The sequence below is a fragment of the Pholis gunnellus genome (genome assembly GCF_910591455.1).
Source record: "Pholis gunnellus genome assembly, chromosome: 10".
NCBI lineage: Eukaryota > Metazoa > Chordata > Actinopteri > Perciformes > Pholidae > Pholis > Pholis gunnellus.
Window position 1 is genome coordinate 21,065,105 of NC_136537.1, and position 25,670 is coordinate 21,090,774.

A 25,670-nucleotide genomic window follows, 5' to 3' on the forward strand; every position below is an offset into this window, starting at 1 on the left:
ATAATAAGCAATATAATTTAAATGTAAATACATTTTACAAATAGCACCTTCAAAAAAAAGTGACGCCTCCAGAATAAAAAACGGATGAGAGAGAAAAGGGAAAAATGCAAAATACTAAATTATATTGCAGATCAGCAACAACAACAAAATTAGAGAAAATTGGTGTTTTATTTATTATTTATTTATAAAACTACAGGAAATAGGTAATGCATCCTATAAGTATGTCCTCTACTACCAAAGCTGCATTTATCAATATGTTTAAAAGTAGCATTCCATGAAATGTCTACCATATAAATAATATGATTTGTATCCCAAATCTGATTTCAACCTTCTGCCTCTTTTCAGATCTTTGGTTTGCTGGCCCACAATGAAATCCAAACAACAGAATTTCCAGAAGCGGCAGAAAGCTGTTTTCAGCAACAACTAAAAAAGTGACGATAAACCCAGTGTGCACTACCTGTCCAGCACCAAATGGCAGACAGACAAATTTAGCAACCCTCAAGTAACTACACATCGCTTAGGAGCCAGCATTTTTTCCCCCCCAAGAGTTGTTGGACTAAGAAACAGAGCTAAAAGAAGCATAAAATGTTGGACTGACATTCATCAGGTGGAAAGAGACAGAACTCCAAATGAATGCTGGTGTTGCTCTATTTCCGTTTGATGTGTAAGTCGGCAACGGCTGGCGAACACTTTAGGCAAAACAACTTAATAAGCTAGTCATATGTCAGCGCTTTCCATCTGTCATCTTGTTATTGAGTTCTTCTTTGCCTAGTGGCCAACAATTAATTATTGCAGCTTTAAATCAGTATGTGCACAACATCCAGCCTCGTGGAAGCACAATGTGCTAGTTGAAATAAAGGGACAAGAAAATGTATTAAAACAGGATTTAATGCTCAGGAAACAGAAACGCGGAACCATGCAACCTTTTAGTTGACTTGTAAACGACAGGAAAGAGAGCATTAAGCGTGGGGCAGGTGAAGTCAACACTGATTTAAACCCCTTTGAGTAGAGCAGGGGGGCAGGGAAGCGATATTAACCTTGTGGAAGTTGACTTCTTTGTGTTGTTGGCTTGAGGGGGAAGTAATAAAACAGTTCATCCCACGAGTCCCAAACCTCCCGGCCAAGTGGATACATCTCGATTAGCCAATGTAAGAGCCCCCCCCCACCCCACCCCCCCAACTCATCTCCATCCAACAATACCAGTGAATAACAGGCAAGAGACAGAGCGTGGAGAGACGTGGATGCCCAAAGGACAGAGGAGGAACGCTCAGAGCCTGCAAACTCTTGCACAGTTTAGATTGAGTGAACTTAGTCCGGCACTTGATAACCGAGCGCAGATTCGTAAGAAAAGAACAAGAAAAGTTTGTTTCCTCTAACTTGTTTGGTTTGTATCAGCACAGACAGACACTCAATAGCAGATGGAGCAAGTCTATGTTTGTGAAAGGTGGAAAAGCTGTTGCACTTAAATGTTGTCTTGTCTTCCAAGCTGTGAATGCGACGGCCACAGTCGATAGCTCTCATTGGGGTCTTTCATGCTCAGTTAAGTAAATGCATTGATTTGTGCCCCTGATCCCTGAACAGTATGTGATTTAGAGGTGGTCACAATGGACACAGTGTCCAGTATTGACAAGCTTGAGTGTCTGTGCAACAATTGCTGGAGACATAAGAGCAGTGTCCTGTTAATTAGTACCCTTTGGTCTTTGATTTTGTTGGGCTTCCCTTTTTTCACCTTGAAAATGCAATCCAGCTCACCTGTTGTCACTCACATTGGACTTTCTTCCATCAAAGAGTGGCCCTAACTGTCTCCACTTGAGTGAAGCCCATCTTTACAGAGAGAAAATGTCAAGGAGGTGAAGCTAAGAGCTTTTGCAGTCAAGTGTGGTGGAAAATAGCCATTGTCTGAGTGCTTCCATCACCATCACCCAGACATCGGACATTACGATGCCCAGAAATGTCATTCAAGTGACACATCAGACATGTTGGAAACACTTCAATTTGCAAATGGCAGCCATTTAGTGGAAGTGAAAGACGTGCATGCCCACACAGGCAAATCGAAGCTGAGAGGAGAAAACTGAAACTTAACTAGTGCCCAGCTCTAATTTAGCAAATCCATACATGTCATGAATTCAAATATATTCAGACAGACATTATGAGAAAAACTATGTTTTTTTGTTTTTTAATTAAAGCCTGTAAACATGTTTTTGTAGAAAACCAAAATACAAGTACGAACCAGAAAATGTGTAAATGTCCCCTTTCAGATGCAGGAGAAATGGCCTCTTTAGCTCCTTAAAGCGGCAATAATCCATTTCTTATATTAACATCTGATCACACAGCTTTGTTTAATGTGAAAAGGGTCACTTGTAGTGGTTATCCCACAAGTAATGTCCGCTAGACAGCAAAAGTGTTAATCCAACATTAGTCAAACAGGACCAAGAGAGGATGTAGCTACAAAACCCCCGAAAGAGTCACAAACTGACAAGTTTCATAGATTAAAAAAATAAATAAACTTTACCTGGGTGTGAGATGGTGCGAGACCCTTTCGTCCATAGACTCCGACCAGAGCGTTCTTCTGTACCGAGATGTTGAACTTCAGGAAGCGCGGTTGCTCCATGCTGAGTTGAGAACGCCAGAACACCCCAGGTGGGACACTCTGACCCACCCTCTTCCCTATGTCGACCTGTCCCGTATCGATGGAGTTGTTCTCCTGATGGAGCACGCTACTCCTTCCTAGAAGACAGAAACACCCCCACCCGCTCAGATGATGAAATTTGTTACAGGATCAAAACAGCACGGTTAAGATGATATGGTATAAATCAAGTCATCACAGAGCCTTTCATGCCATCAGATAAAACCCTCACATCTAAAATAGCATTGTGTGTTTGGATATCAGTAAATGTTGCTTTCTATCTTCTGCTTTCCTGTGCTATCGTATTCCTTTTATTCAAGCGGGGACTTAACAATAAGACAGTCATATCTTTTTCCAAATGAGCAGTGACCAAAAAAGACAGGATTAAAAGTAATGGTTCCCTGCGGTCCATGATGCACTGCTCACGGTAAAAAAAAAAAGACCAGATATAATTGGCTTTTATAAGACTCTAACAGGCCACATCTCCCATCTTTTCTCTGGTCTTGATGACTCATAGAGTACGGCCTCATCTCAGATAAGGTCTAAATGGAATCTGTCAGATACACTGAGCGCTACCTTCCCAGAGCAATAACAGCAAATCAAAACAATTTTGCGAATGATGTCCTTAAACTGTGTCCTTAAAGCGCCAAAGATGGAGAGCTGGCCCGTTTTAATATCGCTCATGCTCGCATGAAAAACTGCAGTCTGCAAGGTGCAATTACATGAACAGATTACATTGTTAAGAAGAAAAATCTGCAAAGCGTTTTAAAGCCCTTGCCGTTAAAAGCTCTATTGTAGAAGGAACGCAAATGTGCTCTTTACAATTTACTGTGGCAATGACTTGTTCGGTGGATGATGCAGAGTTGTCCTGCCAACTCAACCTTTAGTCCCGCCCCTTGTAAGACGCGTTGCAGTGTGTCATCCGGTGTATATGTTCACTTTGAGTGTATCTGTTTGTGCCAGGTCTCCATTATTTGCATCCCTCAGTGTTGTGGGTGTAATGAGGCCATTGCCTGTCACTTTAGCTTCAGTCAAAGCGAAGACTGGAGGCCAAGTTTACCTCTAGGGAGAATAATAGCCGGCTATTGATTGCCTTTAAACAGTCCAAAACCTGCCTCATGCTATCTTAATTAGCAGTACTTATGAGGATTTAAATCTAGCAGAGTTTAAACAATTGAGCTTTTGCCTGGCCCCCTCAACTCAATTAATGGTTCCGTGGCCGTGCATTCTAAATACTGCGATGTGCTTAGAGATTAATTTGGTGGCTTTTTGTTGTAAAGGTGAGCTGAGACGGCCTGCTTGTCGAATACACAATGGCCCAAGATTATGATGACGTAGAACAAATCTGTCTGAATAAGTCAATTAATATTCAGAGGGTGAAAGATCTCAATGAAGTGTAAGGGCCGAGTGGGCATCATTCGCGAGGCCAAATGGTTTGCTGTCGCAATTTGTCTTTCTTAATCGTCATTTGAACCTTTACTTGATTTAATTAATTTGTGTTGTTTAACCTTTTCTTAAGCTAGCAATTCATTTCAAAAAGCATTAATTATACACAGCTTTATTTCCTTTCATTTAATTTGCACATTTTAAGACTTCGTACCAATGGTCAACACCCTGCTTTTTCTGAGTTTATTATTTTTGTGAAAATAAAGAAATAAAGAAATAACTCTGATAGCACAATATTGAAAAAGCAATGCCAATCACCTTGGCCAGAATGCAAAGCCAACAAAAGAATAAACAGCATTATTCTTGCGCATTAAAACTGTAAAGGCTTATTTGAATGTTAATTAGCGGTTTATTGGGATGTCAGTCTTTTATTTCCTCACCGTCAGCAGCCAGAGCTGTCACTATGCTCGACTGGGTGGGCCCCGTCTTCCCAACTCCTCCGTTTTCAAAAGCCGGCTGGTTGTCCAACTCTTGGAGCTGCCAATTGAGGCCGAAAAGGTGCATTGCTGTGAAATAAACAAAAAAAATAAGAAAAAAAGCTGCGTGGGCTTCTAGAAATGGATAAACAAATAAGCAAATTGCTGCACAAATACAATTAGGCCACTTAGGAACAAAAGACCTGTGGGAGAGCACAATGGGTGGATTCAATGCAGGAAGAAAAAAAAAACACTACAGTTTAACTTCCAACATTTCAGTTTCAGTTTTGAGGCTACTCTGCAACGGGTGTTTTATTTGTGTGTAAACACAGCACTGATAGAGGCCAGACAAAGTCATTTCAATCAATACTTAGGAACCCTGTTGCTCTATCATGTTTCCTTGGGGAGCACTGTCCGTTAATGTGCCACAGTGTCTGCACACAAACAGCAACTGTATCAAACAGAGCAGGATTTCTATTTTGACACAAAGCTCTCACTTCAGACAAGCAGACCCAGATACAATGGAAAAGTGTGGAACTCTCCATATCTAATACAAAGCAGGGAGGACGCGGAGACACGTGTGCGAAAGAATAAGATGGAGGAAGAGAAAGAAAGAGAGTCTTTCTCAATAAAGAAGGGGCAAGGCAGTTCATTGAGACAGACAGTCACAGCAGGAGGAGGAAGTGAAAGGGTAAGATGCTGCAACACTCCTCTTGTTGGCTTTCATTCAGCCAACCTGCTTTATTGTGTCAGTATCGGATGCAATCAAACTGTGTTCTTGTTGTTTTTTGGAAACTGAGCTAGCTCCTGTGAGCGCAGCGAGAGGGCCAATCTCCTTCAAAGTCACCAGCCGGAGAACATGCTGAGGAAGCATCTTGATTTCCGACCATTTGATCTGGGAGAGGAACTTTTCTCCAACACTTGCCGTTTGCTGCAGGATGGATATTGACTGCAGCAAATAACTTGAGAGGTGGATGTCGGGCCTGAGAGGATATCGAGTGTGAAGGAAACCAAAAGAGAGATTAAAGACTATTATGGATAGTGTATCAATATGTGCTTTGTTAAGAAATAAGGCATGCGTTTTGTTAAAGCCTGCTGATGAATACACTTAGCATCAATACACACAGCACTGTCCTTGGTAGATCAAATGAACAGGTGCTCCGCTGCCTTGAATTACAATAAAATAATGCAGATTTAACAGTGAGTGTTAATGTGTGGTTACACAGTACATTCAGCCAGCATTACTCTGAGTGTCACAATCCATTTCAGATGCAGGTGAAGCAAACCAGCCACATCACAAGCAACACAAATGAATGCCGACTGGTTCATCAATATCTTTGACAAGTCTGACTTTTCTCTCTTAACGGACTAGTCTTGACAGTACCTCCCAATGGGAGATCTGTACACTTTTGTTTCTTTTTGTTTTCCACCATCAACGCCATTTCCTGTTGATATCATGGTTTCATCCATCTCCAACCACATTCAGATGAGTGTCAGTATGTACAAATTCAGTAGCAGCACAGGCAGACGCAGACAAAATCTGCAACTTAACGTAATCTGCCAACAATCGTCACTCACTTAGCAAAAAATAGTCTTATTAGTTCATAAAACTGAGTGCATTCACCTCGGCATGTAAAACTCCTATATTCATATTGACTTTTTCAAAGTGCTTACTGTGTATATAACTTCATTTCTCAGACGAACATGTTGGTGGCTTTAAGCTGACGAAAGGCTCCAGAATCCTTAGACAACATTGTGTGCTGTAGCCCAAATTGAAAGGATCAGCTGAGGACATGGAACATTAACCCGAAGTGAAACACCCTCTGTCTGAAAGAAAAGTGACACCTACGCCTGCCAAATGATTGACAACGCGAAATTAGAGCAGGTTATGGTATTACTTAAGGAATAAAAGGTGGCATAATCTTTTACTCAACAAAACCTGTATTTACCAAATTAGCATTAAGTATTTTGGAAAATGAAGCCTTTTAATTCTGAGAGAAAAATTGCTCTCTAAGCTGACTGGCAGAAGACAAGACATCACACTTTATCAAATGAAACACTAAATGATAGACGGTGCTCTAACACAAAGGGCTTATTGCCGTATAGCTGAATGTGCAATACGCTTTTTTTAAATTGTATTTTTAATGCTTTGATGCTAGCAGCCCTGTGATGCTATGCTTGGGCTGTGTGGTGGTTTGAGCTGATGACACACATCAGCATGATACAGTGACGTACTCACAGTGATAATGCTAACATGCTGTTGTTTATATTTACCATGTTCATGTTAGTTTAGTCTGTAATCATGCTGACACTTGCTAATTACTGCTAAACACAAAGTACAGGTGAGGCTGATGGAAATGCCATTTAGTTCTGCAGTTATTTGGTTATAAACCAAAGAGTCAAACTGAAACGTTGACCCAATGATGGCGCTGGATGAAAAGTCAGTCACCACCAACGTTATTAGAATTCATCCACTAGGGACAATGAATATTTCTAGCAAATTTCATCCAATAGCTGTCGAGACATTTCACTAAAACCTACAAATGTCAGCCTCATGGTGGCACTGAAGTAAAAGTCAGAGTCGAAAAAAAACATCTCCACTGGCTTGCTTCCCGATTGTAGACTCTAGTTCATTAAATACGATCGGTACAGAGACTCTCCCCAGCTTAACATTGTGCACTCACACCTCCTGGTGTCCCCAAATTTTTGGACCGAGTGTGGCAGTGGGCTCTTGTGTATCAGACACAGCACAGAACCTCCAAGAGCCTTCCCCTCTTCACTGCTCTCACTGCACTAGGACCTGAATCCCCACTTACCCCATCAACAAATTGCTTTGAGGTGAATAGCCCTCAATTTATGAATTTGCATAAGTTATTCCTGCAGCCTAGGCCAGTTCAATTAATATTTATGACCCATGAGCAATTCTCTTCCCGAGCAAGAAGCTGAGAGAGCTAGCCGCTATCTCTGTAGTGAAAATGTGCCCTGTGGAACACCTCCACCAACAGCGGGAGGTTAAATTAGTAAGTTCACAACATGTTTGTTTGATCTCTGACATCCACATGCTATTTAGTGTACAGAAGCACAAACACATCTGAAAACGATAAATGCAACACGAGCCTGAGATAATCCTCCTGGCTGCGCTCACAGCAAATTCCCCATCTTGTTCACAAGGTTCTTGGTGGTGTTATTACCTGGGAAAACACAGCGCTAATTATGCTACAGATGAAATTCTATCTCTTCTTGATTGGCAAAATAAATAATGAATTATTCAGCTAAGCAACCTAAGGCATTAAAAACATGAACGAGTATAAAACCTCTTAAGTGTTTCCTGTTAAAATATGCAGAGGACGCCATTCTGATGGCCAACCTCACCAAGATAATTAGTCCATTTGCCATAGAGAGAGGTGACCCATCTGGAGTCACAGTGTGCCAACAACAACTTGGAGCTCAACAGCCTCAAAATGATTGAGATAAACATTGTTTCATGCTGGAACCTGCCTGCACATCTCCCCAGAAACATCCCCGGGGGACTGCTCGAAATAAGCCGCATTGCTCAGAGCATGGCTAGGATGTTCCTGTTTTCAGGGATAGTATCTCCTACCACCTCAATTGGAATGACAACATCTCTAACACAAGATCGACCAAGAGAAGGGTTTGTTTGTTTTCTTGGTCCTGTGGCAATTGAAGCAAGCTCCCTGTCTCCTTCTGTAAGTCTCTGTGGGATTTCTAGGTTTTTCTTTAGTAGCATTAGATTAGAATCGGAGCCAGTCTTCTTTTCTTTTCCACTCATCACCGATGAGGTAATCCAATCTGCTCTGGTAACAGGCATGGCCTTGTTAAAACCCAAACTGCCCACCATGTCAACAATTTCATGAGGGCCATCACTTTAATAAACCAACCTTCACTGAAAAACACGTGATTAACCGCAAATTGATTTTCAGCCTTTTCTGATAAATTACATTTTTTGTGGAACAAGGCTACGGGGAATTAAATACTTTCCAAAATCTGTGAGAAGCACTTTTACAAATAAACTGATAACACAAAAAATAACCCTTGCTTCATTTAAAGACCTTTTTAAATCAATGTATTCTCTATATATGTCTGACATTCAAAGGCAAACGTCAGACAAAAGAAGTTTTCGCATTCTCCTTATAAACATTCTGATGACACATGCTCAGTGAGGATGTTTCGCATTTGGTTTTGTTTGTGCGGTTCAATTTGAAGTGCATTTCCAAAAATCCTCATGCTGTTTCTGCACCCAATCAGAGCATCAAAGCTGGTCTCGCTTTGAACCCTGATTGGCCACCCCCTGTATCTGAACAATTGCTGAAATTCTTCCAATCAGGCCAGTTTGCAGAACTGGAACTGGAGAGCCTCACCTCAGCAGGTTTGCCTCATTCGAATTACAGAAACTGCTGTTGTTGGTCAGCCAGGGTCCAGTTGTGAGACCGTTCTCCAAATTAATTCAATAAAAAAAAATGTTTCACTATTTGTTTCGAAATTAAAACAAGGAATATTAATCTTAACCTGAGCCACAGAAAAAAACATTGCACAGTGAACTTCAAACGCAGTCCCATTCTAACATAGAACAGATGCAGGTGTGCCTGTATTTGTCTTTGAGTTTGTCTTTGTACTAATGGGACTGCGCGGGCTGACAGTAGAAAAGTATTAAAGCATGAGTGCACATTGTATCTATTTGAGTCATTGCACCTGGCAGGAGAATTGGCGATGGATGAAAGAGAGAGGAAGTGGTGGAAACACTATCAGACACCTGAGGCAAGTGGCAAAGGGGTGCATCTGTTTAACTCACACTCACAAACACACACACCAAATGAGCTGGAGCACCAGGCACACACTCTGGAATCGGGCCAAATATACAATTCCCAAACATCCGACAGGTCTACAATTAAACAAGTCGGTGATTGTTGAGATGAAAATGTTGTGAATGAATCCAATCTGCTACAACGGTTAGGGACAAAAGCTGAACAAATGACTCCTTTTCCCTGTGTAAACTGAGCAGATCTGTCACAGGCGCAGGTACAAATAAAAATAGCAACTGATTTCCTACACACAGAGGAGCAACTAAGTTATATGTACATATCCATACTAATTTTATGATATAAGATCATGAACGACAACAAGTAACAGAACAGTTAGTCAATAAAGGGAATGTGAATATTGATATAGCACATTTATGACCTCTCCTCCAGGAGAGCACTCCCCCTTCTATTCACCAATAAAACACTGGTTATAGGATCTTCCCAACAACCCCATATTTCTCCTTATACAACTGTGTCACATTTCCCCTGCCTCCATGCTGGATGAATACTTATATATCCGCTCAGGGAGAGAGGCACAGTGTAAAGATTAAGGGCTTGGATGACAAGGGACGGCATGAAGAGACATGAATCTGTAACAGGTTTATTGCTGTGGTCAAGATTCTAAAGGTTAACAAGAAGTCAGATTCGACACATGCTGTAAAAAAAAAGGAAAAAAGGAAACAATGCCCAAAGAAGGGGGAAAGGATGAGCATTAGTTTATCTTTCTGGCCAAGTTAAAAAAAAAAGGATTTTGTGTATGAGAAGAATAAGCAAGATCTGGTCGAAGCAGAACAAAGGCTTTGTGGACCATTGTCTTCTGTAAAGATCAAGTGTGTATAACCGTTTCCTCTGTTATAGGAGTTCAGCTCCCCAACTTGTGTTTCGTTTTCACGTTGCTGGACATTCGAAACGCACTGCCTGTGTTTTCACATCATCCCCCGAGGACAAACATTCTGTGAACTGGGGATCAGAAGTGCGGAGATGATGCACAGGCCCCCCTGTCAAAGGGAAACAGACAGGACTGCCTTGTTGGAAACTGTACTCGGGCCATGTCTGCATATCTGACTGAGAGCTTAGTCAGACCGACGTGTCTGAATCATATCAGGACATCTGCAATTTCTGCAGAAAGGAAAAGGCAGTGAAATAGAAATACTTCTGGCAGAGATCAAACTTCATACAGATTAAGAGGCCTGCTGGCTACATTCACTCGAAGCAACTTGTCTATCATTTGTTCCGTTTGACTGACTGACATGTCTGAAGATTGTCTAATACCACCGCAGATAATGGAGTCATGTTTTCTCTCCCTAAAACTGAAAGAAATATCTTTCTTCTGGCACAAGAATTGCTGTTTTTCAAGCACCCGGGTGACAGCTTGTGCTGCACCTCCACAACAGTCAATAACAACAAGTATTCAGTGGCAATATTCATGACAAAACCTTGCTGTATAGGCTAGATTATTTAGATGTAAACACACCATACTGTTGAGATTTAATAGCGTTAACACAATGACTCATCCGTCCTCCCCTAGAAAAACAAATATTCTCATGTCAGGCTTGGATTTTCTAGGAAGATTTTTCCCGAAATCGCCTCTCCAGAGAATTAAGGAGAACGTTCTGGTCTAAGGCCCCAGTCGGAACAGATGTTCAGCCTAGAATATCTGGTAATGTGCACAGTGTTTACAGATGAGATTTTCATCTTGGGAACTGCTTCCAAACACGATCAGGGACTGAAGTGGACCAATGTGAGGAGGAAAAGAGAGTTTAAAAAAAAAAAAAAAAAATTGCTACCATGGAGCTGGTGTAGACTGCAAGTTTGAAGGCTGGTAAGTGTGGCCTTGAACTGATGAGGCCAACATGTTGTCAACCATACAGATTAAGAGTTGGGGGGGGAACGTGTGGGTAAAAGCGAGAAGGTACGATTGAGACAGAGAGAGAGATATGAGCAGAGCAGCCTTTAAGTCTTTTAGGGTAGTGTCCAAATCAGGCGTTAACTCTTTGACGGTCCAAGTCATCCACGCATTAATCTTCATAAACAAATTGCAAGTCAAGATGAAAAGGCTTTTAGGTCTGAATGCTGACCATTAAAATGGCATGGTTTATGGTTCTGACATTTTCCTTTCGAAACTGTTTTAATTGTGTTTTGCTTTCTGGGACCGAGACACTTTAACACATAGGTCTAATAATTAAATGTGCCAGGACTGACTGTGGCGGTCTTGTATATCTTTTATTAGTGACGCGGTCTCAAATCAAAACTTGAAGGTTTTTGCTGTCAACTTCTCAAGGGCGAAGTCGAGACTTCAGGGAGTCAAATCTCAAGCAGTCGCTTCCGCGTCAAGCTGCACATTCTAATTTGTGTGACTCACTACAAGTCTGACTGTGGAAATGTGTGTTTGATATGCATCACTTATAAATATGATAATATCAATTATGTCCCGTAATCTGCCATGCACTGTTTTCTAACGTTGTCATTTGGCTGTTTGTGATCTGGAAGCAGAATAACTGTGAATTCTCCGTCTGCATGTGATTTCAAAAATGTCTGACAGACATCACACCTCATCCTTACCAATGCAGTAGCAGAGAATGATGGACAGAACCACAGCTATCCCCACAGCGATCAGGGCGGTGCACTTCCAGGAGCAGTGCTTGGGTGACTTCTTGAACTTGAAAGCCCCTCTGGACAGGCTGTTTCTGGGCAAAGGGCGCGCCGGTGTGGAGTAAACCGTCCCCGTCGCCATGGTGTAACCAGGGGCCGCTGCGCCAAAGAAAGGTGTCGTTCCTGTGCCCGTCTTAAAAAGGAAGTGCCTGCAGAAAGGGGGGAAAAGAAAACAGGGCATTGTGTAAATAACGGTAAAATAAGAGATTCAGCACGCCGAAAGTTAAAGCCCTGATCTGCTTAATTTATGCGTCCATCTGTGGAAAATGTTTAGCGGGATAAAAGACCCCACTAAATTGGTTCCTGCCCCCAATCTGTCCCCAAAGGCTCAAAGCAAGTCCAATAATCAAAATTCAAATCGCCATGTATCCAAAGAAAACACGAAAATACAGTGTTACCCTACAATACTAGTAACTCCCATGAGTATCCCACTGCAAGAGGAATGGGCTGAATTATAATATTCAGTTTATTCCAGACATTGGAAGAGGTGAACAAAAAGTACCTCATAAAAACAATCATCTCCCACTTGCCCTTTTACAACTGGGCCTTTGCTAATAGCCCATTATACCTGGGGTAATTAAGAGGGTTTAATCAAATGCACTACAGAGTGATTGTCCTATTAACTTTTAAACCCCACGTGAAAAGCTCTTAAGTAAATGAATTAAGCCTTGTTGCCACTCTTGCCACTACTTAGAGATTAATACCCAAATGCCTCTAGGCTTATGGGAACGACCAGGGAAATTGGACAGATTGACCATGCATTGCAAATGCTCCTTCATTCCAGAACTGTATAATTCCATTCCAAACACTTACAATTAGATTAAAATGCATTGTCGAGCTATATCCACTACTTCGTAGATTAATGATGAATAGCTAATTTTCTTTCAGATTAGAAACTTGTTTAAAAACTCTTAAATTCTTCAACAAGACGACTTTAGGAGTTGATTGTATAACTTGTGCTGATTAATAATACTTAACATTACAAACACAAAATACTGAATATACAATTTGGCCAACACAATCTCTATTATTTAGCGTTATTTAGTGTTATTTCTCTCCTTCACATCACCAGTAACACACAGAATTACACCTGAGAGTACCTGCCCAGCACCCCCACAGCAATATGTTTTTCAACTGGAACAGTTGGGGGTGAAGTGCTTGCTTTTAACGTAATACAAGTGGGTGGTAAGAGCTACAATATCCTTTTGGAAAAGTAGGAAACAGCTAAAAGTCGTACACAACCTTTTACAGTGTTCTAAGGGGTCATAGAGAGTCCAGGAGGAACGGGTTGCCATGGCAGCCGCTAATATATAAATACACCAATAAGCTGATAAAGCAGTGTTTGCTCATCAATTATTTGTGTGGCAACTGTGTAGTCTCCATGTAAGTTTTGTAGGCTTTTTAATACCAACTGTGGATCTGTGCTAAAAGAGCTTGAGAACGGCTAATTGGGTGCATAATCTGAAGATGAGCCGTTAAAGACTGAAATCCGATGTCGTGGCACTTACTAATCACAGATCCCCCGATTATCTGATCGGAACGGTGGGGCCAACAAACCTAAAACAGTTTCATTAACTATAATGTTCTGTTAGTTGGACTAAATGTTGACTTTGAAGACGTTCCACTGTTAGTGCTCCAAAAACATGCTCAGGGAAGTCAGTAATCAGATATTTGTCAAATCGTTTTAACAGCTTTGTTTTACAAAAGACGCATCATAAACCTACACCATAATGCATTGCTCATATTTCATCCCTGCTGCCGATATTTCAGCTACTTCCTGTCTCCTGTGAGGATACCTCTGGTCTGAAAACCCCCTTTGATCAATGCTCGTCTAAAAAGAACAAATGTCAGATTTGGATCGTCTGGCTCCTTGATGCCCCGATTGACACGTGCTGTCGTGGACAGATTCCATTTAAAGGTTACAGTGTGTCACTGCTGGAATGACAATGCTCAGGGCGTCTTGCAAACCTGGGACAGGTACGGATTCTTCAATCTGGAACAATCTGTACCGTTGCTGCAGAAGACACAGACACTGTAATACACAGTTGGTTATGAATTGAGGTCAAAACTTGTCTGAGGCAGACGTGTAGTCAGCGAGAGTTATGTGTGAGTGGATGCAATCCGATGAGGTAGACAGAAAGGGATGTGATCCTGCGAGTTCATCTGTGCGTGCGTGTACATACTTTATAAAAGGGAGGTGACTAGCTACTCTTTGCAAGAAGCAGAGATGACGTGGAGACAGTTTTGCCTGTAAATAAAAGATCTCAAATCTACCTAGCTCTGATTTATACAAAGATACAAACACATAATGTTCTCATGGGCTCCGAGTCAAAGACACCTAAACTAAAAACATCAGCTGCACATCTGTGCTAGGTCACATGCAGAGGGAATGGTTTTACCAACGACTAAACTAAATAATGGAAAACAGTAATATTGAATATGTAAAATAACAACATATGTAAACAAATTGTGAAATAGTTTATTTGCACAATTCAGTTGACTGAACAATCTGAGTGCACATATCATTACCAGAAACATATGGCACACTGTGGGTGGTTGCAAACTAAAGCTATATTTCAGTCATTTATATCCCTTTAGCTTTGTACGACAAAGTGTAGAGTGAAACTAAAAGCTGTCAGAATCTGTGTGTAGCAGCGTCACTGGGACTGCGTTGGACATTTATTGCACTCGGCGTTTAATGTAATTCTGGTGTTGATGGTTTGTCACGTCGGCCTTTTATTTTTTTTCTCTACAGAGCAGACTGAAGGGGTCTAAAGATGAAATCCTGTTGGACATGATTAACAAACAGCGGACCAGTGTAAATGTCTGCTGGATGACCGGCTAATTGATTACAGCCAGTGTGATGCAACAAGGCACATTACTATGCTAATCCAGTCAGCCCCAGTGATAGCAATGTGGTGCGCTTTGAGTGAGCGAGAGAGACAGAGGAGGAAAAGAGACAATCAAGAGAGTGTGAGACTGAGAGGGAAAGAGAGCAAATGAATGGCTGTGTGTCAGTGTGATCGCACTGCGTTTGTGTGCACGCCGGTCTGTCCCATTGAGAAGCCTGCAACACAAAAGCAGCAGCCAGCCTGGCCTCCTCAGCTCTCACAACATTGCTTGTCATCGGGATGACATTTGAAAACATCCTCACAGAGGACAAAAGACTAAACAGAGAGTGGGTGGATTTGTCTGAGGCTAAGCTCCAGCTGCAAGGGTGAGAGAGCACAGTAGAAACAATGCGAATCGAAGCCCTCAGAATATGTAATCTGCCTATTAGCTGCTGTTCTGTGTTAGCATTAGCATTTCAAGGTGCGACCTTGAATAATCAGACTTCTTCAATCCGTGGTCGGGGAAAAGAAAAAGAGAAAAAAAAAAGGCTACAGATGTGGCGGGCATGGCGGTGGCTCGTGTTCACACTTGCTGCCGTCGCCACCTGCCCTCTCAACGGGCAGCCTGCTAGCAGGTGCTATTCTGGTACAGCTAGCTCCGCACCCATGTGATGGTATTTCAGTGCCGAAATACAGGCTTTTCAGTCGCCGTCCTGCCCACGGAGATCAGCGTGGTGCCATCTTGAGTCACTCAGATTGTTTGCACATGGAATGTATTGCTGTATATTTAACAGGTTTGATTAGGTTTGGCATAAGTAGAGCTCAGCTCTAATGTACATACATTTAAGATGGTCTTTGGAGAATAACTCTAGGGCCTGAGACAGTTACTCCGCAGTTTGTCTTGAGGTGACATGTATTTTAGCACACGTGTCATTATCTTTTGTTATATGAATAACTATTCAGATTACTCCTCACCATCCATCCTCTGTTCATGACAGCTTTTACATTTGCTGGCAAAGTCCATCTGGACCAGATGCACTTTATGTTGCCAGCAGTAGCAGTTTATACAGTAGCCTAAAATAAGAGGAAAATATTGCAGAACTTTGGAAATACCACAGAAATGTGTGCTTGGCACCAAAGATGTTGGCAAAATAAATAACACACAAGAAAAAGAAAAGAAATACGTCTCGAGGATTACCATTTGTCTACACCACCATCCACCTTGGCAGGTAACCAGCCATCACTGCAATCTCCTTTCTATTCCCAAAGGCCAGTTGGCTGCTTGCGTACACATGACTAATCAATCCTGGTGCCATCCTGACACCGTGGCTGTTGTACAAAGAAAAAAGTAAAATGTTCCTCCTCTGATGTGAAGCATGACTGTCTGACTCATGATTTATACGTGCATCCCACACAAACAACTACACACACACACACACGCGCACACACACACCTACTTGGATTACATCTGCTATTCTTTTTTTTGCCCCCGAGAACAATTCTAACACGTTTTCCATCAGGAAAATTGTACCGTCTGTGGGACACTGTACCACATGATGATGTTAGAGCTGAGACATAATTTCATTTCACAAAAGGACTCCCTTGACACGTGAATACAACAGGGATTGACAGCACATTTATAACTGCAACGTGTGGCCGGACAGGCCCTCAAAAGACTCTGAAGACTCTGAAATGTCGTAACGACTGTTCTAGCTGAATCTCATTGGATTTAAGTGACCAAAAAAAAAATGCTCAAGTGGGCTCCAAAGGACATGCATATGTAAGAGCAGACTCCTGAATCTTATCCAGGAAAGCAGTTATAGATCTCATAGCTTGCACCATAAATGCATCAAAAGTACTAATTTCACACATACTGGTGTATTCCATTTGAAACGATGATTAAGTACTGCTCAAGAATAATTAACATATATGTGTATTGGTCTCTTGAGGGACATGGCAGCTCATTTTATAATGAAATTCGATGGAATAATTGAAAATATCTCAAAAAACTATTTCGGTGAAGTCAAGTGGTTAGTAAAGGAAACCCGAGGGGTTTATTAAAAGTACTCCGCATACTTTAAAGATCTGAATGTCTCCTCTACACTTGAGAATAGCAACGAACAGCAAGCATTATCACTGCTCTGTTGCCACCTCGTTGAGCCCTTTAAATGAAGTGGACTTTGTAAGAATAAAGCAGAACAAAAGCTGAAGTAGAGTGATTTCATTGAATTATCTGAAGTGTAATATCTGCATTTCTCATCATAACAGGTAGCGGCACTTCTCCTGATCTAGTGGACTCATTGTTTTTGTTACCTTTGACATGTTTGACCTCTGACATATTTGCGGTCTAGATCAAACATTACAGCAGTGGTCGTTGCAGAACTACAAGGCGGAGGCACTTTTCTAGTTACGTACACTAGCTGGGTTTGTTTTCTTTCTATTTTTCCTGAGCTGTAAAAGAAGGCTTCATTTGTCTGACTGTTTGATGTTTTTAAACTGTGAGAGTAAATGAGCCAACATCAAACTTGGGTGTCTTAACACAGCTTTGACAGTATGATCACAGTGAGATCGGTGACTTCACTCCCTCACCGGATAATAATGAGCAGTAGTTATAGTAGTTACTGCGTGCAGCACTTCACTCATTTGAAAGAACACTGAAAGCTATTCACATTGAAAGCTAGTATTGAGTCAAATTAGCACACTTGTGCTTTGAAGACTAGCACTTTTATGGGAGGTTACACACACATAATTCATTCACTGCTAATTGCTGTAAAAGTAGCTAATGCTGTCAAATGAGTGCTATATTTTCAAGGAGGTCTTGTCAAACGAAATACATTAAAAAAAGATCATAACATTGTGATTTATATTTGACACTTTTTTTAATCAACTGTCTTGTAGAGAATAATTTACTGTCTGCACATTTTGACCACATCTACTGTGCTGCATGAGAAATATAATCAATGTCAATGTTGAGGTTTAAAAAAAAGAGATTCACATTCCTGCCATAACTGAGGCCACCTACGTGTGTGCTGTGCGAGGACTGTCCCAGCCTAAACCCCCCTGAAGGCATCCTAATAAATACTTTCTGGAGCTTCAGTTTACATTTCCCAACCTGGTGGTTTTCTTGACATCTGCAATTATGTGGTGAACCGGGTCTTCCCTCTTGGCCCGGTTGGTGCGCAACAGCCCTCAGTTCCCACCCACTGACAAGCACTTGATTTAGAGTCCACTGTGGTGATAGTGATTTATGCCTCCACTGATGATAGGTGTGCACATATTGTTTTGTCGATAAGACTAAGACAGCTCAAGGTCATGGCGCGGTTAGTATTCAATCACTGCATCTTCCCCAGAAAGTGAAACTGTCACAACGTATACCAATTGATTCAGTCAGATCATAAGAGGTTGCTGCTCCATGCTGCCACGGACGGAATTCAAAGTTTACAATCATCTGTGGCTCTGAAAGGGGACGCTGTGCCAGGGAAATATCAGGCTAGAATGCAATCATCTACTCAAGGCCATTTCTGAGTCAGAGCGCAATGTACCACACTTCATTAGCCAGGATAGTTTGAGCTCCCTGATTAAGAGAAATCTAACGTATGTTTCAGGGGGGGAGACTTGGCAGAGGCTCTTGTGACAACGTAGTATCTTGCGCAGCAATTTTTGCACCGCCCCCTGACCAAGTTAACCTTGATAAGTTATAGCCTCTCTGATTTGAACTGGCAACCGCTCTGAGATCCCCATAGTTCCCTCTAATCAGGCACTCTGCTTCTGAGTGTAGGTCTATCTAATTTGGTGATCAGCCCTTAATTGTGGGCGCATACAAAAAGCAAAAAGACGACGAACACTTGACAACATTATTCTCAACAGAGGAGAAAACATGGAACAAGTTTATCAAACTCAGCGGGAACCATATTATGCCATGCGCAATTTGTGTCATGGTAATTTGACCCTGATGAGGTGTAGAACTTAAAATAGGCTGAAACATAAATACCTAAAATCCTGGAGTGAATTATCATTTTATTATCCACCTATTCGCGGAGGAGTAGCACTAACACATGAATAAAATCATCAGGTGTTATTGTTTACTTTTTTTGCCATTTCAATTCAAATTTCAAAGTCAATTCCCAGTGTGTTTCACATGCACAACAAGTTCACAACATTTCTCTTTAGACGGCTGGAGTTTAAAATGTGCGGATGGTCACGCTATCTAATCCTGAACATCATCCTGCCAAGATGTGCGATACTTACTGTGTGCTTTTCTGAAACCTTTGCAGGTCATACAAATGATAAATGTTTGTGAGCATTACTATAAAGCTGGTAGCACAGCTGGTTCAATCACGACTGGGTGAGTCACTGTTAACCCTGACTGTGAGTTTTATGGATGTGGGCCAATATCTGGAAGACACATAAAACAGTCCAGTGGATTAAGCAGATAGCACGAGTCGGTTTGTGGTCACCAAATGAGGCAAACAAGCTATCAAATTAAATGAGTGAAATACAGTGACAGCTACTGTTTCCTTCACTTTTTTCCAAATGTATAATTTATTAAATTCAAATATAGGACAGGTATGAGAGTACACTTCCAAAGTCTCCACGTTGTACTGACACTGAATTGAAATCAAAATAAACGTTTTCAACAGCAGCTCATTTATTTCACATCATTTTCTCTTCTGAGTCAGTGAAAGCGGCTTCATAATAACACCTGGAGTTGGATTTCCCTGCTCTGTTGTGGATCATTGTGGGTCAACTCACCTGCTCTCCAGGGCCACATTGCTGCCCAGGACCCAGCTGTCCTGCAGCTGGACGCATTCCGCCGTACTCTGCAAGTCGGTCGCCAGGCCGGCTGTGGGCGGCGGGCTCGGGCTCCTCTGATTGGCCAGTGAGCTTCGGCTCAGGGACGTGATGGACGGGTGATGCTTGTGTGGGGGCGGGGCTGGTGGGAGAGGGGGCGGGCCTTGCTGACTGGATAGATGGTCACCTGGAGAGAAGCAGAGGGAAAGAGACATCAGCATATTAGTTTGTGTATTCTTTCAGTAGTTTGTTATTTGTTATGCCGATTAAAAACTACACCAAAGAGATAACTGACAGAGAGCAGATGGGTAAGAGTATTCATCTGCCTTGTATGTAAGATATGACAATATACAGCCACCTAACAGACCCAGAAAAGTAAATACAACCAAGAGCAAGACATAAAAACGAGATGCAACCACTGCAGAAACGAGGGAAATAAGAGCTGCTTTTATGGTGACACACATAATAATTGTCGCAAAACGCCACACGGCTGACAGTTGGGTTCTCTTAAACAGAAGGTCACTTAGAGAGGCAGATGTTCTTTTATGGGCGCTTAACGCAATGTTTCACGTTTGATTACAGCCAGAGAAGACTCTCAAATAACTAATGACCAGAACATCCATTAGAGCTCTGAGAGAACAGGTTTTCCAATTTCACACAAAGCTGTGTAATTGGCCCCCAGAATGGCATGTGGTGATTATCTATCCATCTTCCCTGTTTAAAAGGTAAAAACCCACAGTGCTGACAATTCTGATTTGCTCCAATAAGCCCCAAATGGGTATCGTCTTACTTGCCTTACAGAGGCTTGGAGACGATTGAGAAAGCTGGGACTTGCATCTGTTGTTTTTTGCATTGACAGCGTAGTTTTTTAAAAAGCCTAAAGGAGTTCAATTCATAGCATACAAACGCTGTCAGTTTTATGGATTTGTTTGATTTAACCTTTGCTTTCTCGACCATGCACAGAGGCCTTGTCTCTGCTCGACGCTTTATAGCTCGACAGAACAACTTCATTGAAAGGACACCAGGCACTGTTTTCGACAGAGCTTTTAATAACCATGCAATTTTTGTCCTTGTCCTTACATGCTTTCGCTTTTCACCGCGTCCTTCTATGCATAGGCTGTTCAATTCAGGCAATCAAGCCTTGTATTTGGTTCCAAAGTGCAAATAGGAAACGTGTGCCATTCAGGGCTCGGAAATAATTTCCACCGCTTTGAGGTAAAAAGCTTTAGGCTACTGTGCAAGCAGGCTATTGGTAGGACTGTAGATTATTTCTCTCATATTCAAATGGAGGAATACTTCAGAAATATAGTGCACGGAAGATTGTAATAAGAATGATTGCCGAGAGTAGAACTCTTCTCCACAAGTTAAGTGCAGCTAACAGTTGCCGCTGTAATAGTTACATTGGTGATTGGTAGGGGCAGGCTGTACCAATCATTTTTGTGACCGATTACTTCCACGGATTTATTTCTTATTTTCATAAATGAATACATTTTTGGAACTTCTGTTTCATCTGTATAGAAATGGACGGACAGAAGGACAAATGATGAAAGATGATGAATGGTGTGGAGCAGAATCAGGAGTGATGAGAGTGCACAGTGGCGGTGCAGAGGGCCAATCTGAGATTAATTAATTTCCGATTAGACTTTGATCAAACCCAATCAAATATGATACCCTCATTAAACCACATCACCGCGTTCAAAGTAAGCTCTGAATCCTAACACATGAATTAACCATGACATCTGCATTTGAAAAATATAAGGCCGCCATGACGTAGTGATGATGAGCACAAGACACGCCACTCATCTCCTGGGCTACACTGTGAGGCCCATTTGAAAAAGTGCTAAGTAGGCTAATAGAAATGTGGATCATCCACCAAGACTGGCTGGTTCTACTTCACCTCTGGGCCTCATTCCATTGTATGAGCCCGCAGCAGCCACAAGCGTCTTTACATCAGAAGCATTTTTCCTATAATCAGCACACACCAGCGCTACGGTTCAATGTCATGGGGAGGGGAGGGGGGGAATGAAGGAGAGCGTACAATCAGATGGGCTCTGAAAAACAGACGATGATCTAACAAGGAGGTAAGTGGAATGTTGATAGGCAGAAAGGATTATTTTTAGAAGTCGATTTTCTTCATTATCACTAAGGAACTAAAAAGAAAAAGGCTTGGTAACACTTTCTATGACACCCATGTCTGTAGGGCATAATGCATTTTAATCTGCTTATAGCAGTGTATAATTCTAGTTATTTATAGCTTTATAACAATAATCACAACACATTCTAAAACATTTAATGATGACTTATGAGGTCAATTATCATAATACTTCATGATCGCTGGTCACTGGCTGACATTGTTTTGCAAGGATTATAGTGTATTATTATCCCCATCATTGTAAAACAGTATAATATTTTATAATTAATAAAAACCATGATTATAAATTAGCTCTAGTGTTCAATGTTTACTTTAAGGACACTTTTACACACTTTTGTAAAATATGTTTTTACTTAAATCAAAGAAAGGACCACTTGAGAGTAATTTGTAATCACATTACAATGCATTACAACAGTGATTATAAAGGGTTTGTATAATGTATTACCTCAATGGGAATTATAATACCCTATGACCCTTGCAAACACAAATGTCAGTGTGGCAGTTACCAGCATTACACAATGTTTTGTAATGTGTTATTATTGTAATGAAGCATTTTTTTTTTTCTTACAAGTGCATGTCAATTATACAGTGCTATCAGCAGACTATAATGCATTATAAGTAGGTTTATTATGGGTTATAGACATGAGCCTCATAGAAAGTATTATCAAAAGAATAATATCCAATCCCCTCTAATTTTAAAATACATAAAACAGCTGTCTTTGTTCTCCTGTAGAAGCATCATCTCATTATCACTCCCACACATGACACAGTCAATACTGGTAAACAATCCGCCTTCCCTTCATGCATTACAAATAAAGATACAGGACAGATATTGCACAAATGGGTATCCATTTATCTTCATGTCTACATATTGATCTATCGGCATATAGCTCAAGCCAACGTCTTGATTGTCCTTGTTTAGTTTGCAGACTGTCCTGCTGCTGCACTGCTTGCATCGAGAGTCTGAAAATGCAGCTTTCTGTACAGTAACGTCAAACACATAAAAATACATGTGGTTCAGGTGCATCATGGTTGATGGGAATAGTGCCGGTACAGCAGGCACAGAGATGAGTTTCACCAAGTCCAAACACCCTCACTATCAAGACTTTATGGTCAATTTCTGATGACAACGTAAAAAAAGGCATGCCTGAACTGCAACAGGAAATAAACCGTGTTTTTTATTTTTTTCTTCTTTGGTGAAAGCACATGCTGAGCATAACACAAAACACAAAATCCCCAAAACCTTCAAAGGCATAGGATTTGACATGCAGCAAATCTGACTGCATAATCCCACAATGAACTAAGGGAACACAAAACCGCATGAACTGAACTAAACCTACTGTGTGCATACTTTGCAAAAAGCACACAAAGCCTTTGGGTAGAAATAAGGTCCTCTACTCAAAATGCTGCTTTTGAGTTAGCCCTAAAACGATGAAGTGAAACAGTGATACAGTTTTGGCTTTGAGTGAAGCTAAAGAAGCAAAACCAAAGTGTACATTACTAAATACAAGTGTGAGAATACAATGTTTTAACACTGAGAATGTACAGTTGGTCTGAAAAAAGGGGAAATATTTCCATCTTCATCCTCAGAAGCCCCAGTGAAACGGAAGTCTTTAGCTTCTGTACTGTGAAGTGTTCCCCAATGAAGAGGAGTATTTGAGCCGAATACAGTTACAAGAGGGATTCAAATAAAATCATTCCTATTTGATTGGACTGCTAAAAAGGGGGCGGGCTTAGATTTTAGCGCGATACGGAGCAACAGTGGACTGTGGCTCCACACACACCTCCATCGTCGCCAAAGTTGCAGATCGATTGATGGATATTGTTAAATAGTTGCACAGTCGGACAAAAGATGTGATCTAAAGGGGTTAAACAAGGCATTTCTTTAAAAAAATATGTTTCAATATTTTTCAAATGACAAAAACTAATTATTATTTGCTTTACTCTACTATATAAATGCCGTAAAAACATCCCAACGTTTAGTAAATGCATCCATCATATCTGCAGAAGAAGCAACAGCTGTGAGAAGTGATTTAGGATGGCTTCTCCTTCACCTTCACCTTTCGGTTCAAGAAATACACCCACACACCTCCTAATATATGAGCACACATAAAAGGGCTGAGGTGGAACTACACCGGTCACTTAAACCTCTGAGTTATTACTGAACACCAAGCTATGCCCTTTTAAACATCTAGATCTGAAAATTGACTCCTGTGGATTTTGAGCGATTAATTATGCAAACATTTTTTTCTCAGTTTAAAGGATGCTCTCATTCCCTTAATCTTTATTTATGTGAGGTCAAGATCAAATGGTGCAATAGTTTCTTTTTTAAAAAGGAGACTTGTTTATATGCAACCAATCAAGTAAGTGTTGACTTCACAAGTCTGAATTTTTTAATTTGAATTTGAATTCATATACAACTCCATGTTTCAGCTCAAATACATTTGAGCATCTGGACTGTATGCTGGTAACTTTCTTTTTTTTTTAAGTTGAGTGTTTCGCATGTATTCAATTTCCCTGCACACAGTAGGTGTCGGTGTGTCTGAGTGATAACCTCGATGTGATTCCATGTGAGTAAAATGCGGCACCAGCCGTGCGGTGGTTCAGTGTGCATTCTGTGTGTGCTTCACTGGCAGAGTCGGAGGTTTGAAAGCCACGGGGGCCGACCGAGCTAAAATATGGGCTTTTTGGCACCGCCGCACTCTGAATTAGATTATCCACTGACGTGCGTATGCTGGATTGTGTGTTTTAAAAAAAAAAAAGAATAAGCATACTACACAATGAACCTTTAAGAAAGCTTGGCATTGTCTTCTATCGGGGCACACAGGGAATTAAGCTGGCCTTTAAAGTGCAGGCTCACTGACTGAGAAGGCAGATAAAACAGCTGTGTGGTTTATGGGGTTTTGCTTTGAAATCAGATCAAGACGGATGCCTCCTTTGCATAATTCCTCAACGTCAGCTTATCATCATCTCCATCAGCAACATGCTTTAAAAGGGACCTTTGTGATTAATACTGCATGCCAGCGCTGCAATGACAGACTCATTCCCGTATTAATGATGCTTGCAATATCTATCAAATTATGTTTTATGAAGCATTGGTGTTTTTACAGAATCACCTCCTTGAGTAGATTTTTGTTTTAGTTGCTCTTAGTGCTTTGTTTTTAGAGCTTTTTAATCTGAACATTAACTCATTACACAGTCTTTAAAAGAGAAAAGTGCAGTGGGCTGTATGAGTGAACCAAAAATGCAGTATCCTCAGAATATACAGATATAGTAAATATACTCAAATTGTTTGGGTTTGTCCATTAACAGAATTCAGTCCATTTTAAATCAGAGGCTATCACCGTCTGCAAGCCGAGTTCACATTGCACCATATTCTTCTTGAACTTTTCGATGCCACTTCTTGATACTCTGATGTTTAGACCTATTCAGATTCTATGAGGTTCTCCTCTGAAAATATGCTGTGCCTTTTTTAAAGCATGGAGTACTGCGCATACTGCTCCAACACAGAGTCGGGACACAATTAAAAGCCGTTTTGCACTCACTAAGCTTTGCAAGCTTGGTGAAAGCCTTTTCATATTCATTGTGTAAGTAATGCAAAAGGTCTTGTGCCATTTTACTCTCCATTAAGAGACTGATTCAACTGCTAATGGTATTGAAAGGGCATTTGCTTTGACTGGCTTGCCCTTCACCAATAGGAAAATTGCAGTGTGCATCACAAGAATTCCATCAAAATAGATCACCGAACTCAACAAGGCCACAGCTTGTCTGTTACAACCTATGTTTATATATTTTTATAGAAGAATAGTCGTAATTAACAAATGCTGCGCCTCTGCTCGGCAAATTTGAATTCGAATTTCAGAAAGACACATTGTAAAACAAGAAGAGAGACATCACGTAAAATCCCTGTTTGATTTGATATGAAATGAATAATGG

The 25,670-nt window shown here is 41.1% G+C and overlaps 1 protein-coding gene across 1 annotated transcript in view; it reads right to left on the reverse strand.

Moving 5' to 3' along the window:
• LOC306701939 (teneurin-3) overlaps positions 1 to 25,670 on the reverse strand; it is a gene marked incomplete at its 3' end in the record, with an annotated part of 119,246 nt that overhangs the window by 52,713 nt on the left and 40,863 nt on the right. Inside the window, exons 2-5 of the mRNA XM_079167390.1 lie at positions 19,544 to 19,769; positions 11,871 to 12,109; positions 4,453 to 4,578; positions 2,513 to 2,727 (exon numbers count right to left, since the gene is read on the reverse strand). Of these exons, the coding sequence (XP_079023516.1) occupies positions 2,513 to 2,727; positions 4,453 to 4,578; positions 11,871 to 12,109; positions 19,544 to 19,769 (806 nt within the window). The remainder of the gene's footprint in view (positions 1 to 2,512; positions 2,728 to 4,452; positions 4,579 to 11,870; positions 12,110 to 19,543; positions 19,770 to 25,670) is intronic.